This window comes from Galeopterus variegatus, unplaced genomic scaffold (genome assembly GCF_000696425.1).
Source record: "Galeopterus variegatus unplaced genomic scaffold, G_variegatus-3.0.2 Scaffold13629, whole genome shotgun sequence".
Taxonomy (NCBI): Eukaryota; Metazoa; Chordata; class Mammalia; order Dermoptera; family Cynocephalidae; genus Galeopterus; species Galeopterus variegatus.
This window is the reverse complement of record NW_007739740.1, coordinates 7,256-22,368: the sequence shown is the minus strand read 5'-3', so window position 1 is coordinate 22,368 and position 15,113 is coordinate 7,256. Positions and strand designations below refer to the sequence as shown.

The 15,113-nt window shown below is 37.6% G+C and overlaps 1 protein-coding gene across 1 annotated transcript in view; it reads right to left on the bottom strand.

Annotated features, from left to right (window-relative positions):
• The window catches only part of LOC103581663 (AP-1 complex subunit beta-1-like), a gene marked incomplete at both ends in the record, with an annotated part of 29,038 nt that overhangs the window by 8,125 nt on the left and 5,800 nt on the right, over window positions 1-15,113 (bottom strand). The window contains 3 exons of the mRNA XM_008563438.1: window positions 1,861-2,007; window positions 2,861-2,902; window positions 14,179-14,371. Of these exons, the coding sequence (XP_008561660.1) occupies window positions 1,861-2,007; window positions 2,861-2,902; window positions 14,179-14,371 (382 nt within the window). The remainder of the gene's footprint in view (window positions 1-1,860; window positions 2,008-2,860; window positions 2,903-14,178; window positions 14,372-15,113) is intronic.

The following is a 15,113-nucleotide window of genomic DNA, read 5'->3' as shown; positions in this document are numbered from 1 at the left end:
TTTTTTCCCCCCCCCCCCCCCAGCTCCAGAACCTGTGACACTCTGGGAATATACCAGTAAAAAAAAAAAAAAAAAAAATCAGGAAATCCATGAGCTGTTCTGACCACCTAAGACAGAATACTGAAGAGTCTTGGGTGGTGAATAATCACGACAATATATTCACAGCCACATTGATAGAAAAAAAAAGAGGGGGAAAAAAATCAACCATCAGATACAATTTTTCATTAATAAGAGGGTAAAAAATTGAAAAAGTCAGTAATACCAAATGAAGGAGAATATGAAGAATTTCACACTTTTATATTCTGTTGGTGGGAATGTAACTTGATGCCACCTTTTTGGAGAGCAAATTGGTAATGTCTATTTAAAAATGTTAAATGATCAAGCAAATTGCAAATTTACCCTATAGATACACTTACAAAAATATACAAGGATATACAAACAGTAAGGAAGTTCACTGAAACATCATAATAGCAACAACAACAACAACAACAACAACAACAACAAAAAGTGAGGTCAGGGCCAGAGAATAACCTAAATGTTCATCAACAGGGGAATGATTAAATCAATTCTGGTGTATCAATATACTGGATAGAGCCATTCAAGAAAAATGTGGTAGAGAAAAAAAAACAAGGTGCAAAACAGTATATTCCATTGCCACAGCATTTTCAAAGGATACAAATATATATAGGTATATGCATGATCTTTTCTTCTTCTTTTGAAAGCACAAACAAGAAAGTTAACAGTGGCCATATGAGTATATGGGGAAGTTGGGACATGGGGTGACTTAACTTTACAACTTATATTTGTAAATTATTTAAGTTGGTTATTTGTATGTATTAATTTTATGTTAGTAACAAGTACATTAGATAACCTTTAATTAATAATTAAAATCTGTGGGAATAATATCTAATATGGTAAACTTTACAACAAAGCTACTGAGTTGTGCCAAAACATTATGGCTTAGTTTTGAATCATATTTTTGGCTATTCTAGGCAATAGCTGTATATACATAATTATGACTCCTGGAATGAATGACTGGTCTATTTCTCTAGCAGGGGTCTCCCATAAGGAATCAGATGAGCAGGCAGAGAATTCAGGAAGTAACCAGGCATGTAGGTCCTCAGAAAAGCAAGATTATATGAAGCTTGGCCTAGCCTGGGTAGCAGTTTTCCCAAGGGCTTAAATGAGCTTCATTTACAGGGAGTTTCCCCTCTTGAATTTCAATCTGAGCAATATCAAGCAAGGCTGAAGCCAGAATTGCTTCAATGCCACAAATCTAAATCAGAACTCTAAAAAGGTACATTAAAATCCATGAAAACTAAATTTGAGCAATGGTACTCTAGAACCCATGTGTAATACCAACGGGGAAAGGGGAATGAAAGAAATGAGAAGTAAAAATGTTTTCTCTCTCTGTATTTTTCCCCTGCTGGTGCATTACTAGATTTTCACTAGATTGAATTCAATGTTGACAAACTAGACAATATTTCTAAACATGAGAACAAAACTGAAATACTTAATATTCCCAATTTTAAGTCTAATTACAAATATGTTTAATGAGGATTCTAATGGTGCTTCCTATTGCTAAGTTTGAAGCCACCTTATTTGTCCAAATCTTCCTCTTAAATTCTTCAAAAAAAGGGCCCAAACCTTGAATTTATTACCAGTGAAAGTAACACAAACATTAGAATCTATTGCTAAGTTTGAAGCCACCTTATTTGTCCAAATCTTCCTCTTAAATTCTTCAAAAAAAAGGGCCCAAACCTTGAATTTATTACCAGTGAAAGTAACACAAACATTAGAAGTAAAGTAATTTGGGTTTCTTCTGTTAAAAAAGTATTGCTATGCTAACTCTTTACTTACAGCCTTAGGAGCCACATATCCACCAGGTGCCATGCCTATCCCTGTGGAAAGTTCAAATAGGTCATTCAGACCACTGCTGACCACAGCAGGAGTAGGTGAAGGAGCAAAGGTTGCAGGCACTGATGATGGGATGAAGGATTGTCCCACCTGCAGGAAAAAAAAAGGAAGGGAGGAGATCAGGAAGAACAGATCAATAGTCCTTAAAATGTTGCCATATATTTTAGCATAGATAAATTAACAAGAAAACACCATAATTACAATATTCTCAGGAGTCAAATTAGTATATTGCTTTGACTTTTTAATCATCACAGTTGTTTTCTCATCATTCATAAGATACACTCTTTAGAAGCTTTATCAAGAGAGAGCACTCAGTAGGATACAGGAACACAGTGATCCAAGATTTTGTCTGTTTGTTTCCAATTTTAGCTTCCATGATTCTGTGAAAAAGGCCTACAGGTACCTTAACAAAGGGGGAGTTTGCTTCTGTGGAAAGAGGGAGAAGCATCCAACTTAAACAGCAGTTCCATTCCCACTTGGGTTTGGTCAAGTCTTACTTCCCTGCTTAGGCATAAATATTTAGTAGGAAGCTCTCCTGGGGAAGATGGATATTCACACTCCCCAAACTAATTCACTTATGAGGAGAGTCTCACTGTGAGTCCAGCTGACTCTCTCAAGTTCTTTCTAGATGGCACCAGGGAATAAGAGCATTCTCCAGTCAAGATGGGAGGTTCCATTTCCTTTAGCTCTTTAATGTCAGAAAGACAAAGATCTCTATAGGCATCAGAGCACCAATCCCTAAAGATGTCCCTATATCACATGTGGTACATGACCCCAAAGACTCCAAATAACCCTATACTACTTTCTGCTCCTCATATACTATTATGGAGGTTTTGGTGTGCAGTGCTAGATAGCACCAGTGGCTGGTCTGGTATGTGTGCATAGGAAAAGCATCAAACAGGGGGCAGCGCTTCCCATGGTGAAAAAAACAGATGGCACTTACTGCCGGACTTCCTCCAATGCCCCCGCCAAGGTCACTGCCAAGCTGAAAGAGAGAAAGAAGAGAGAGGAGAGAGAGGTAGAGTTCATTTAGCTAAGTACTAGGTGCCCATATAGAATCTGTAAATTGATCTACCAAGTTGCTGGAAATACATGCCATTCAACTTGTCTCCCAAAGCTTAAAGAAATTCTAGATTGCAAAGAATTATGTCGTACGGGAACCAAATGGTGATAGTGATGGTCTGTGGGAGTTTTGAGAAAACTTGGAAAGAAGATGGAGCTGGGACATCTCAGAGATGTTTCAGATCCAGTCTTTCCACTGGGGTACATAGGCACAAACCCAAACAAGATTTAAAGAGTTTGCATATTCCAAGAAGTTCTATCCCTAAGCAGCAATGTTTTAAATATATTTTATTTTTTCTTTAAAAGGAAATTTAAGGGGGGGAAAAAGAAAAAGCAAAGAAAAACTAAAATGTGCTTTGATCTACAAAACCTTCTGTCCCACTGGGAACGTGGGAATCAAACCAGTATTGAACTGCAATTTCAAACCTCAAAAATTATAGGTGGAGCAAAAGTGATTTCTAGAGTTTAGAACATTCCTAAGAAAGAAAATAGGTGGGATAGGAAGATTTCCTACCTGGGGAGAAATGTAATGCTTCAAATCTCTCTCGCATCAATAATACTAAGGAGAAATGCTGTGATTTATTTAGAGTAGATTATTTAAAAGGATGTTGAGCATTAGAGAATTAGACTACCCAAATTAGCTAGCTGACAGGAAAATAATTCCACACGGTCTTAGTCTTGCTTTTTTTCAGGACTATGATATATACAATTCACCCTGAAGTCAGTCTGTAATGACAAAAACATTACACAAGAACTGAAGCTGCAAACAGCTGGCATGCAAGAAATACACATATACACAACTAATGGCACTGTTTAAAAAGCAAAAACTACTTTTTGTTGTTGCTACATTCCACAATTGCTTTCTCCCTAGTTGTCACTGAGCGTCTAAAACACCTCTTTGAAACATCAAATGCCTTGTCTGCTCTGAAAACACTTTTCTTTATTATCTGTCATTTAGTGGTGGAAACTTGCTGTGGTTGTGTTAAAAACAAAATTATACTGCATCTTCAGGATTAGGGAAAGAGGATTTATTTATCTTCTCAGTGAAAAGACAGTAGTATACAAAATGGTGTTGCCAAAATTTAAAATCAATCTGTATTCAAAAATAACGAGGCCTATGAAAAAATTCTGTTTCCACCATGACAGAAAATAACCCTGGCAGGTGCTTCAAAACTGTCAGTAGCAACCATGCACTACACTAAACTACAGAGCACTCCAAACCACAGAGCCAATAGTTCCAGAATCTGGTGCCTGAAGACTACCTAGTGGTTGGACATGGGACAAAAATCACATGCTTAAACAAACAAAAAGGTCATCCCAACCAAGAATTTGAATAATTGGAAAAGTGTGAAAGCAAATAAAAAGATATTACACATCTGCTTTCTCCCTGGCAGTAGAAAAGCACACATCTGCAGCATGACATCTGAAAAGCATGACATTCCTTCCACTCAAAACAAACACTTATATAACATTTATTACATGCAAGGCATCACAGGGGATGTAGAGATGCCAGGCAATGAGGGAACTATATAGATAAATAAGAACCAGGCTTTGCAAATTGGGTGGAGAAATAAAACATGAATGTAAAACCATGCAGAATACACTAAAACAAAAAAAGTTAGTTCTGAAGGGAAGAACTTTCTTCTAGCTAGAGGATAATAAAGAGAAGCTTCAAAGAGGTGGTGGTGTGGGATTATAATGAGAGAACTTATAAAAAGCTAAAATGAGGAGGGTCATTTCTCAAAACAACATGAACAAAAGGTAAAAGGCAAAATAAAAGCATGATCAAGAATAATGAGTAGTCCAGTTAGACTGAAGCACAGGGTAGATATTTGTTTAAAAAACAAAAAAAAGTACAAAATAAATTTGTAAAGGCAGCCTGATTAGGGAAGGTCTTTAATTTTTAATTTCCCCTTCATGAAAACCTGGAGGTTTCTTAGCCTAAGATTCAAATGTGTTCTAGTAACTGTGGTTTTCAAACTCAGATATACAATGGAATCAATCACCTGTGCGTGTGTGTTGGTGGTGGTGGTGGGGAGGTGCTTTAAAAATAGTGATACCTGAGTCTTACTCCCAGAGATAGTGATTTAATCATTCTGAAGCACAGCCTGGGCATCAAAATTTTGAAAAGCTCCTTCAGTTGATTCTAATATACAGTCGAGGTTGAAAACATTGCCTTAAAAAATTAACTATGATTTGGAGTTAGACAAGATTCATCTGTTCAGAAATGACTTGGAGCTTACTTCTGAATTAAAAGGAAGCCAAAATTTGAGCAGAAAGAAAAACCCTTTCTAAAGGAGAGGAAAGGCTAAGTTCAAAAATAATGGAAGGAAACCTATAAAATGTCTCATTTGTCCTGATACTTTGATGTGTGATGACTTTCTGGAAGGCTTACCCACCATCTCCCCCAACCATTATCACCTTCTGAACAGGCTCACAATCCAAGCTTGAACGAGAATTCTTTATGGACCTGATTGGTACTTGATGGCAAGAAAGAAAAAACACACTAGAAAGGAAATAGCAGTTTTACCTAATATGCTAAATTCAATTAAAAAAAAGGTACTCACTGGTGGTGTTTAGACCAAAGCAAATAAAGCCCATTTACAGCCTGTATTTTTTTAGATTTCATTCTTTTTATCTTTGAATATTACGTGAATATTAGCTGGAAAAGACCTAAATGCACTTGCCCTCATGCTGCTCATCAATTTTATTCAAAACCATGGAAGAAACTTGAAAAACAATCCTGACACTCCTTTGTTTATGTTCAGTATATCAGATACAACCCAATGAGAATCAAGAACTCTGATCTGACACAGACATAGCTCAAAAAGTATCAGAGACACGTAGCCAGCGATTAAAGGTTCACCTAATTGTGCTATGTCCAGAAAGCAAACGAAAAGAACAATTTCAACATGTTTTCTAACTATCAAAACTATAGCTTATTCAGACTTTATTCATCATCTTTCTTCTTCTTCTTTTTTTTTTTTTTCTTTTCCTTTTTGTCTTTTTTCGTGACCGGCAACGGGATCGCAACCCTCGGTGTCGCACCCGCACCTCGCTCAGCCAGTGAGCAGCCGGTCTGTATGTGGGATCCGAACCCTCGGCAGGAGCACCGCCGCGCTCCCAAGCGGTGCACTGTAGCAGTGCGCCACCAGGCCGGCCCATCATCTTTCTTCTTGACTGGAAAAGATTCTAAGGGAGGTTCTCCTCCTCTCTGAAAATATGGCAAGGTGATAGCACAATGATGGGCATGAGTGACTACTGGGGAGATGTCAGCAAGGATGGAAGCCAATTACCCAGTGAGTGGCCTCTCCTATCTACAATGACAAACAGGATGAAGCAGATATTAATCAAGAAAAAAAGAAAGCTAGAAAACTGAGCAAATACCCAGGAAAGTTGTTGTAAATCAGCCTGAACTAGACATTAACCATTTCAGTTCAGTTACTGGTATTACTTACAGTCAAGTGGTGCACTGTAGCAGTGCGCCACCGGGCCGGCCCATCATCTTTCTTCTTGACTGGAAAAGATTCTAAGGGAGGTTCTCCTCCTCTCTGAAAATATGGCAAGGTGATAGCACAATGATGGGCATGAGTGACTACTGGGGAGATGTCAGCAAGGATGGAAGCCAATTACCCAGTGAGTGGCCTCTCCTATCTACAATGACAAACAGGATGAAGCAGATATTAATCAAGAAAAAAAGAAAGCTAGAAAACTGAGCAAATACCCAGGAAAGTTGTTGTAAATCAGCCTGAACTAGACATTAACCATTTCAGTTCAGTTACTGGTATTACTTACAGTCAGGTTCATCTGTTTGGAAATACTCTGAGCTCATACTTATTGGGTAGGGTACAAAATCAGTCAAGCTAGGACTTGTAAAATCCAGAATGATATGTGTTATCCCACGAGCTGGTGGGAACCAGGAGTGAAAAGGAGTAAGCGTGCAGGGCATGGCTTTAACCCCAATTTTAGGTGTCCACATATTGTGTTTTAACTGTCTCTTGGAGTTGTACACTTCCCATTGTTCCCAGGATTGCCTTACTGAGGCTGCCATTTTTTCCATAAAAAAATGTCAACTACATCAAAAACATCAATCTGTGTTTTTTCTATCAGGGTTTAGACTTTAGAAGGCACACAGCATCTCCTAAGTGAAAGCATGGTTTTCAGCTATTGGACTGCAAATTTTAATCTGATCTTCAAAAAGCTATTCAGAAAAGGATCATAAAATATAACTAATCAAATTGGTGAAAAGACTCTGTAACCATGCAAAAGCTATTAAACACTGCTGGTTAAGAGTAGGCTTGATATGGAATAGTATACATGAGTTGAAATCATACAAAAGCATCAGAAAATCCCTAACTTGAGCAGGAAAAGGTTTCTATCAACAGAAGAGTAGGGGGCTGTAACAGATTATTTCCTGATATGGGATAAAAAGTCCTTAGAATGACCACTACAGGTCTGTAGGTAAGACAGAACTCATTGTTAAACACAGCAAAAGCCACAGGAGAAGCTCTGCATCCCACCTCATTTTCCTTTACAGCATTTACTACTGCACTATATACGGATTTATAATTTGTATCCCACCACTGGAATGCAAGCTTGCAAGGACTGTTTTGTTCACAACTTGTATTTCTAGTACACAGAATGGAGCCTAACATATAGTAAGACTCAAATATTTATTTATTGAATGAATGAATGTTCTAGTAACCATATAAGTATGGCTACTGGCAATATTTCTTGGGAGACAATTTTAAAATGAACCATTTTATTGAAGAAAATAATCACCAAAAAGATAGAAGGCTGACAAAATTGTTTACCAATTGGCCTAGAGCACAGTATCTGTATCGACATTGCCAACACATATGAATAGAACCAAGAGTGGGGAATAAACTGCCCCCCACCCCCCGCCAAAGCCCTTTCTAGAGAGAATATGTATTATTTGAGTGGTTTTGATAGCCAGTTTTCAGCAGAAGAATGCCTGCACATCATTTAATTATCCTCAAAGTACTAGTGCTTTTTCATAGCTCATTGCCAAATAGATGGGAAAATAAGGTTTCCTGGCTCTATTTAAAAGAGAATAAGATGAATAATCTTGTTCTTTCCAGAAAAATGCATGAACTTATCCAGTCTCTCTTTTCATGAGTGAATACACTTCTACAGTCCTCAAATTTTCATATGCCTTCTAGTCACACACTAGCCCAAACTAATATGTCCAAGGCACCTGAGAGGAACACCATGGAGAGGCCCAGGGCAAGCAAGCCTTCTGCTTTATCTTAAACAGTCATGCAATTTTACATTCTAAGCCATAGCTATAAGTGTTTATTCTGTGTTTACATTACTTATCATCAATATGACTGACACTGCAAGAGGATGAGCCATGTTTATCCTGCAGCTACAAATGCATCCTACACTCTGTTGTGTACTCCGGAGATTGTGTAACCCAGTTTCAGAAGGACCAAAGGAAAGTGAAACTGGACTCTATTCTACAGGGTGACAATAACAAACAAACTGGAGGAATCACAGAACAGTGAAAAGAGTATAAACTGAAGTTTTGAATAAGTCCTGGGTTCAAATCTCACTTCTGAGACTTACACATTATGTGACCTTCAGTTTTCTGTAAAATGAGGCCCAATACCAATTACCTTGTTGGGTTGTTTTGAGGAATAGAAATTATAAAAGTTCTAGCACAGGGACTGGCACTAAATAATTGGTAATTATTCCCAAAACTGACTGAGGCCAGCCTTGACTAAACCTATGCATTGATAAAAAGACGGCTGAAAAATTTAGTGGGCAAAATTGGGCAACTACTTACAAAGATCTCTTCTCACAACACAAACTCTAAAAACTAAGCTCTTAAATCACTGCAAAGCTCCTCTAAAGAAAAAAAATTAAGGTGCAAAATTAGTATATATTATGAATTTCCTATAGGCTAGAACAACTCAAAACTATTAATAAAATAGCTCATGTCTTAAAGGTTTGCAAAGCTCCTCTAAAGAAAAAAAATTAAGGTGCAAAATTAGTATATATTATGAATTTCCTGTAGGCTAGAACAACTCAAAACTATTAATAAAATAGCTCATGTCTTAAAGGTTAAAAAAAAAAAACCTGTAAGAAACAGGGTGGGAAATTTTGAAAAAATATATACTGGGACGCAGGAAAGGGCAATTTCTCCTATATTCCAGTCCAGCTGTGCACACAGAGAAAACATTTCTCTATATAAAATCCTCTGTCAGCATAATGCTTCTTTCCACTTGTGATCACAATAGCACCATTTATCTAAATAGAAGAAGGCACAGCACTTTGGATTAAGAAAAGGCTGTAATTTAGCTATGGCCTCTGCTGACTGACTGAAAGCAAAGGCAACAAATAATGGCGATTCAATCATTACTACAGCGATCCTCACAGATGTCAGGCTCATGAGCACATAACACGTACACAGGAGTTTTATACACATGGGCATCGGGTCACCTCCCACACCACACCAAACCAGAAGGCTTTGCACTGTGAGAAAAATCACACTACCTGGAACAGGCAGTTCCTTAGATTAAGTATCAGAGGCATCAAAAAACAAAACGAAATGAAAAAAGCCCACATATATGGCTTCTAAAACAAAGAAACGAAAAAGCCCAAATAAATACTTTTGCAAGTCTACACCTAAATAGTATACTATCGTGCTATACTCTCTCCTCGTAGAGCACATCAACCACGTGAATTGCAACACTTAACGTGAACTGCAACACTTAAATTCATTCCACATCAAGGCAACAGTTAAGTTTACACTAACAGAAAGAGGAAATTATCTGTACAGTACAAGCAAAAGAGAACATGCTGAAGGGCATGCAAAAAATAAGGATGGGGATGTTCCAGTAAAGAGACTAAAAAGAACAGGTAGGAAATCCATTTTGATTCAAGTCTGGCCATGAAGAAGCATTCCATTTTTAAATTTCTGCCTGAATTAATGATTTTTCAAAGGTGACTACCTCCTTTAAAAAAAGCAAGAATCAATCTGTGGGAGGCGTGGTATGTGTTTTCTTTATATTGGAGCAATATCTCCACCCTTCATTTGATTTAAGAATCACAGATGTTATAAATCACTATTAATTGATGGAAGAAGGCTGGAGCTTTCAGGCATGTTGTGGCAAATAAATAAATTTGTTGCTAAGTATTTCCTGAATATGACAGTTCTAGAGAAAGGTTACAATTTACTAAACCTGAAAATTTTCATAAGTTTGACAATGAAAGAAGGTGAAATAGAATAAAATCTAATAGGAGGATCACCAGGATATAAAAAGGAAGAATAAAAGTATTTTCTAATGAATATCAAGTTTTAAGACAGAAGAAGAGAAAATGGGTAGACAATTCAAAATATGAAATGTCCTCAATTTTCAATCTCCAATTACAGAAAGTGAGCAAGACTAAAAAGAACCCTAGGACTGAGCAACTATATTTAAATTGGTCAAATTCAACTTCTGGCTAATTTCTGATAGGTTGGATCACCTAAGAGAAAATCACAATGGAAAAATATCTCTGGGGAAAGAACAAATGTAAAGTCAGAGATGTCTGTTTTAGTAGAAGGTGCCAAAGAGGCTCAACAGAATATAATTTTTTTTGTGGAAGTCACTGCCTTGGCTTAGAGATCAGCTTTTAACATCTCTACCTAAGTCCATTTGGAATTTCATTTGGCTCAAAGTTCTCAACTGTAGCTGCAAAATTAAAATAGGCTGGGTAACTTTAAAAACAGCAACGTTTAGGTCCTGCCTCCCAGAAGTTTTGCTTAATTGCTCTTAGGCCCATGTATTGATAGTATATATTTTTAATGGTACTAATGTGGGACTAATTATGCACCTAGTTTAGAACCACAAAGAGGTTAGTAGATGACAGGCAATACTTTATTAATGGCACACTACTGACCTCTATAGGTGAGGTTCTGTTAGAAACTGATAATAAAAGCAGCAGCAAGTCTAGATGCCTGGTTGATACCCTTCCTGAAATGACCACTGATCTAACTTAAGGGCTGCTTACCAAACCACCACACAATTCTAACCTTGGCCATATTTTATTTCATTTTATTTTTTTGGCTACCGGCCAGTAGGGGGTATCCGAACCCTTAACCTTGGTGTTACAACACCACACTCTAACCAACTGAGCTAACCAGCCAGCCCTGATCGTATTTTAAATGGGGGTCGGGGTCAAATTCTACTACTCCTAGCAACATTATTCTCCCTAGTTGGTAAAAGAAAGAACTTTAACAAAATAATTTCACAAGTTTCTTGCCCGTCTTCAATTAACTGGGGTAGGGAAGGAACCCTCTTTCCAGGAGTATGTTCACTACTGAAGTCAACAGAAAAGAAGCATCTGAGTTTACCAGTAGTTCAAACACCAAACTGAAGTGGTTATTCATAGAGGTCACAGTTTTTCCATGTGCTTAACTATGCAAAATGTGGTCCATAAACCAAGCAGCTTCAGCATCACCTGGGAGCTTGCAAGAAATGCAGATTCCTAGGACTCACCACAGACCAACTAAGTCAGAATCTCTCTTGAACAAATCTCTAGCAGATTCACACACACATTACAGTTTGTTTTGAGAAGCACTGCTATAAGGCAAGGATGTATTCAAGAAATGGCACTATCTATATAGATTAAGTGACAACTTTAAGGATTATTTTCCTCTTTAAGTTAGATAATTTGCACAAGAACAATAAAAGTGTTTAAAAAATGGCATAGTCCACTGCTGCTTTAGAAACTCATCTTCCACACAGCCAGATTTAGGCCTTCCTTGTGATGTTCTCATAAAAGAAATCTTGGTTCTCTAAGTGGGTATATATTTAACCACGTACAGATCCAAAGCAAAAATAAGGGCTTTTATTCCTTTCTTTTTGATTTCTGGAATACAGTTATATATCAGAATAAGCTAAAGAAAACTGTACTGTAAACACTTTCTGGGGCTGTAACACCAAGGATACCATTTTAAATCCCAAAGTCAGGAAAAGCTAAAATTTAGATTTAAACAGGAACAATATTGGGCCTACCTAGCAAAGACTGTATAATATTTAGATATCTAACTGGAAAAACATCTTATTTTCCCATCCTAAGAAGAATATCCATTACAAAAAAAGAAAAAGGAAAATAGCCCACTGTACAACTTTGTGGTTGGCCAAGCAAGTTCTAACAGCTTTTCTATCTGAAGCAATACTTGCGGGAATTCTAATGGATGACTGGATAGCTATATAAAATATAAGGGCAAAACTCACCAGTTTGGGGGGCCAGCAAAAGCTAATACAAAGTCAGATAGAAATAACATATCTCTTTCTTTCTATGCTAAAGTGGGTCAAGAAACAAGAGTGTGGAATCTTGGGCCTGGCAACACAAAAAATACAGGACCTCTTTCTCTGCTCCATCCCTCAAACTTAATTTTTTTGTCACTCTTAGGTTCAATGAATCCACCATTTAGTAAGCCACCAGGGAAAGTAGTAAGTAGGCTTGTTAAAGTATAAACGTGAGAAAGATGCAATATTTAACTTGTGGTTGATGTGTCAATAGAATAGAAGAGAGCTATTTTAATTTTATAAGGGCTTCTTGGAAGCCTCCATGAATATTTAAATATTTTTCTGTCAGTCTCCTGAGTCTATAAAGAGGCTGTACAGCAATGCAGAATGATCATGAGGAAGCTATTCTGTTTACATAATCGGTCAACCCCATTTATTAAAGCTATAAATATGAAAAGCAAATGCTTATATTCTCAAGAAAGACAACAGGAGTGCTCACTTGCTTTAAAACAAGCTGTAGTCCATGGCTTGGTCAGTGTTAGATTCTGAAAGCAGTGACTTTCCATTAGTAAAATGAACAACCCACAGAGATTTAACCATAATCCTATTTCCTTAGACTCTGTGAGCCAAAAAGTAAATGTACCTGTATTGGCTGGCATAAACATCAGGCAAAATACTGCTCATAAAGAGAAAAGAAGATACCAGTGTATGTAGCAGAGAATGAGGCTATTTTATGTAATCGCTGAGAACACATAATTTTATATCTATATATATCTGCCTTCTAATGATGTTGGGAAATTAATCATTTGTGGAGCATCTTTACAGTCATAAATTGACAAACATCTCATTTGCAAATGTTTAGCTAAAAGAGCCTCTCTAATTCCACCAAAGTTAAGTATCTAGTTTGCAGAGAGCCACATGACAAGAACTGTTATTTTTCTGGCCTTCTTTCCAAAGATTGAAGGTCACCCTTAATATTTCTCATTTATCTTGTACAGCAACAAAAAAATAATTTTGGTTCACATTGGTGGCACATATTCACAGACATTCTGGACTTTGGAGCCTTTTAGTATTAGAATCCTGGAAGCTAATTAAATTGGAAGTATGACAGGGTGGAGGAGATAGGGAAGAAGGGGAAAAAAGAATCAATTAAGCGGTCCCTCCCAACTGTAATAAAGATACACTGTATACAAAAATGGCTCTAATGGCCGCCTCAAAACCTTTCAGAATTAGGACATAAGCCAATAAAATATAAAAAAAAGTCAAAGGGGGCCGGCCTGGTGGCGCACTGGATAAGTGCGCCGCTTGGGAAGCGCAGCGGTGCTCCCGCCCGAGGGTTCGGATCCCACATACAGACCGGTTCCCGCTCACTGGCTGAGCGAGGCGCGGGAGCAGCACCGAGGGTTGCAATCCCGTTGCCGGTCCCCGGTCCGGTATGGGGGCAACACTGAGGGTTGCGATCCGTTGCCGGACACGGAAAAAGACAAAAGACAAAAAAAAAAAAAAAAAAAAAAAGTCAAAGGTTTGAAAGCCTCGAAATAGGATGAAGTTCTGTGCAAGGCCACTTTAATGCTGTTCAGGTCAAAAGAATTTTCAGGGGCTATCCAGAGTTAAGAAGCAAGAGCAATAATAAACTCTGGAAAGAATACTAAATAAACATTCAGATTGCTGAACAATAGGTTGGTTAAATATCAAAAGTTCTACTTACAGACAGGTCAACAAAATACTCCTGTACGCTTGCAGACATACCCCATTACTGATGATGAACAGTATTATAATTAACTCTCTAAAGACAAATAATCCATCCTGTCCTTTATCTAAGGACATTACTGCTCATCGAGGAAAGGTCTAGTTCTAAAAAGCTGAATAATTTAAAGTTCTCTAGCATATCAAGAACTAAAAATAGCCAAAATAAAGGGAGAAGAAAGATGCTTACCAGACTATCCAGTCCTCCTCCCAAGAGATCCACTGCTCCCATCTGCATGGAGGATACCTGTGGCACATTGACTGGTGGACCAAGGTCAAGGTTTAAAAGATCCCCCAGAAGGTCACCCTGAGAGGGGATAACCTGAGGCTGTTCCAGGTTGGCTGCAGTGGTGGTGCCAACAGGGCTGTCACCCGCATCAGTGCTGCAGTCACATACACGCAAAGACAAAAGAGAAAGTCAGTTTCACCTAGAACATAACAAGGCAAGTGAATGTCAGATATATAACTATAAAATACAGGAGGAGAAAATCCTCTTATTATATAACCATTGGCTGATGTTCATGAAGAGATGATAGCAATTCTAGTTTTTATCAAAATACAGTTGCTAAAATGAAAATAAACCTATATTAGGTAATCTCATCAGTCACTCAATTTTAATTGAGCATCTATTCTATGAGGAAGCACTGTAAGGAGAATTCTATGGTTCTCTGTAGAAACAGTAAGAGGAAATATACAGTTCCTGCCCTCAAACATTACAAAATGGCAACAAATATTCGTATAACTTCGTATAATGTATGCTATACGAAGTTATTACGCAGTTCCTGCCCTCAAACAGCTTACCCTCTAACAAAAAAAACCCCAGCATTTGCAAAACAACTGAAAAGTAAGTTTACTGTAATAGCAAAAACAAGTATTGTGGGTGTCTGCATACTGACAGGATATACCATTGCTGGGAATATACCCAGAGGAATGGAAATCATCATACCGAATGGATACTTGTACTCCAATGTTTATTGCAGCACTATTTACAATAGCTAAGAGTGGGAACCTGCCCAAATGTTCATCATCAGATGAATGGATAAGGAAACTGGGGTGTATCTACACAATGGAATTCTACTCTGCTATAAAAAGAATGAAATATTACCATTTGCAACAACATGGATG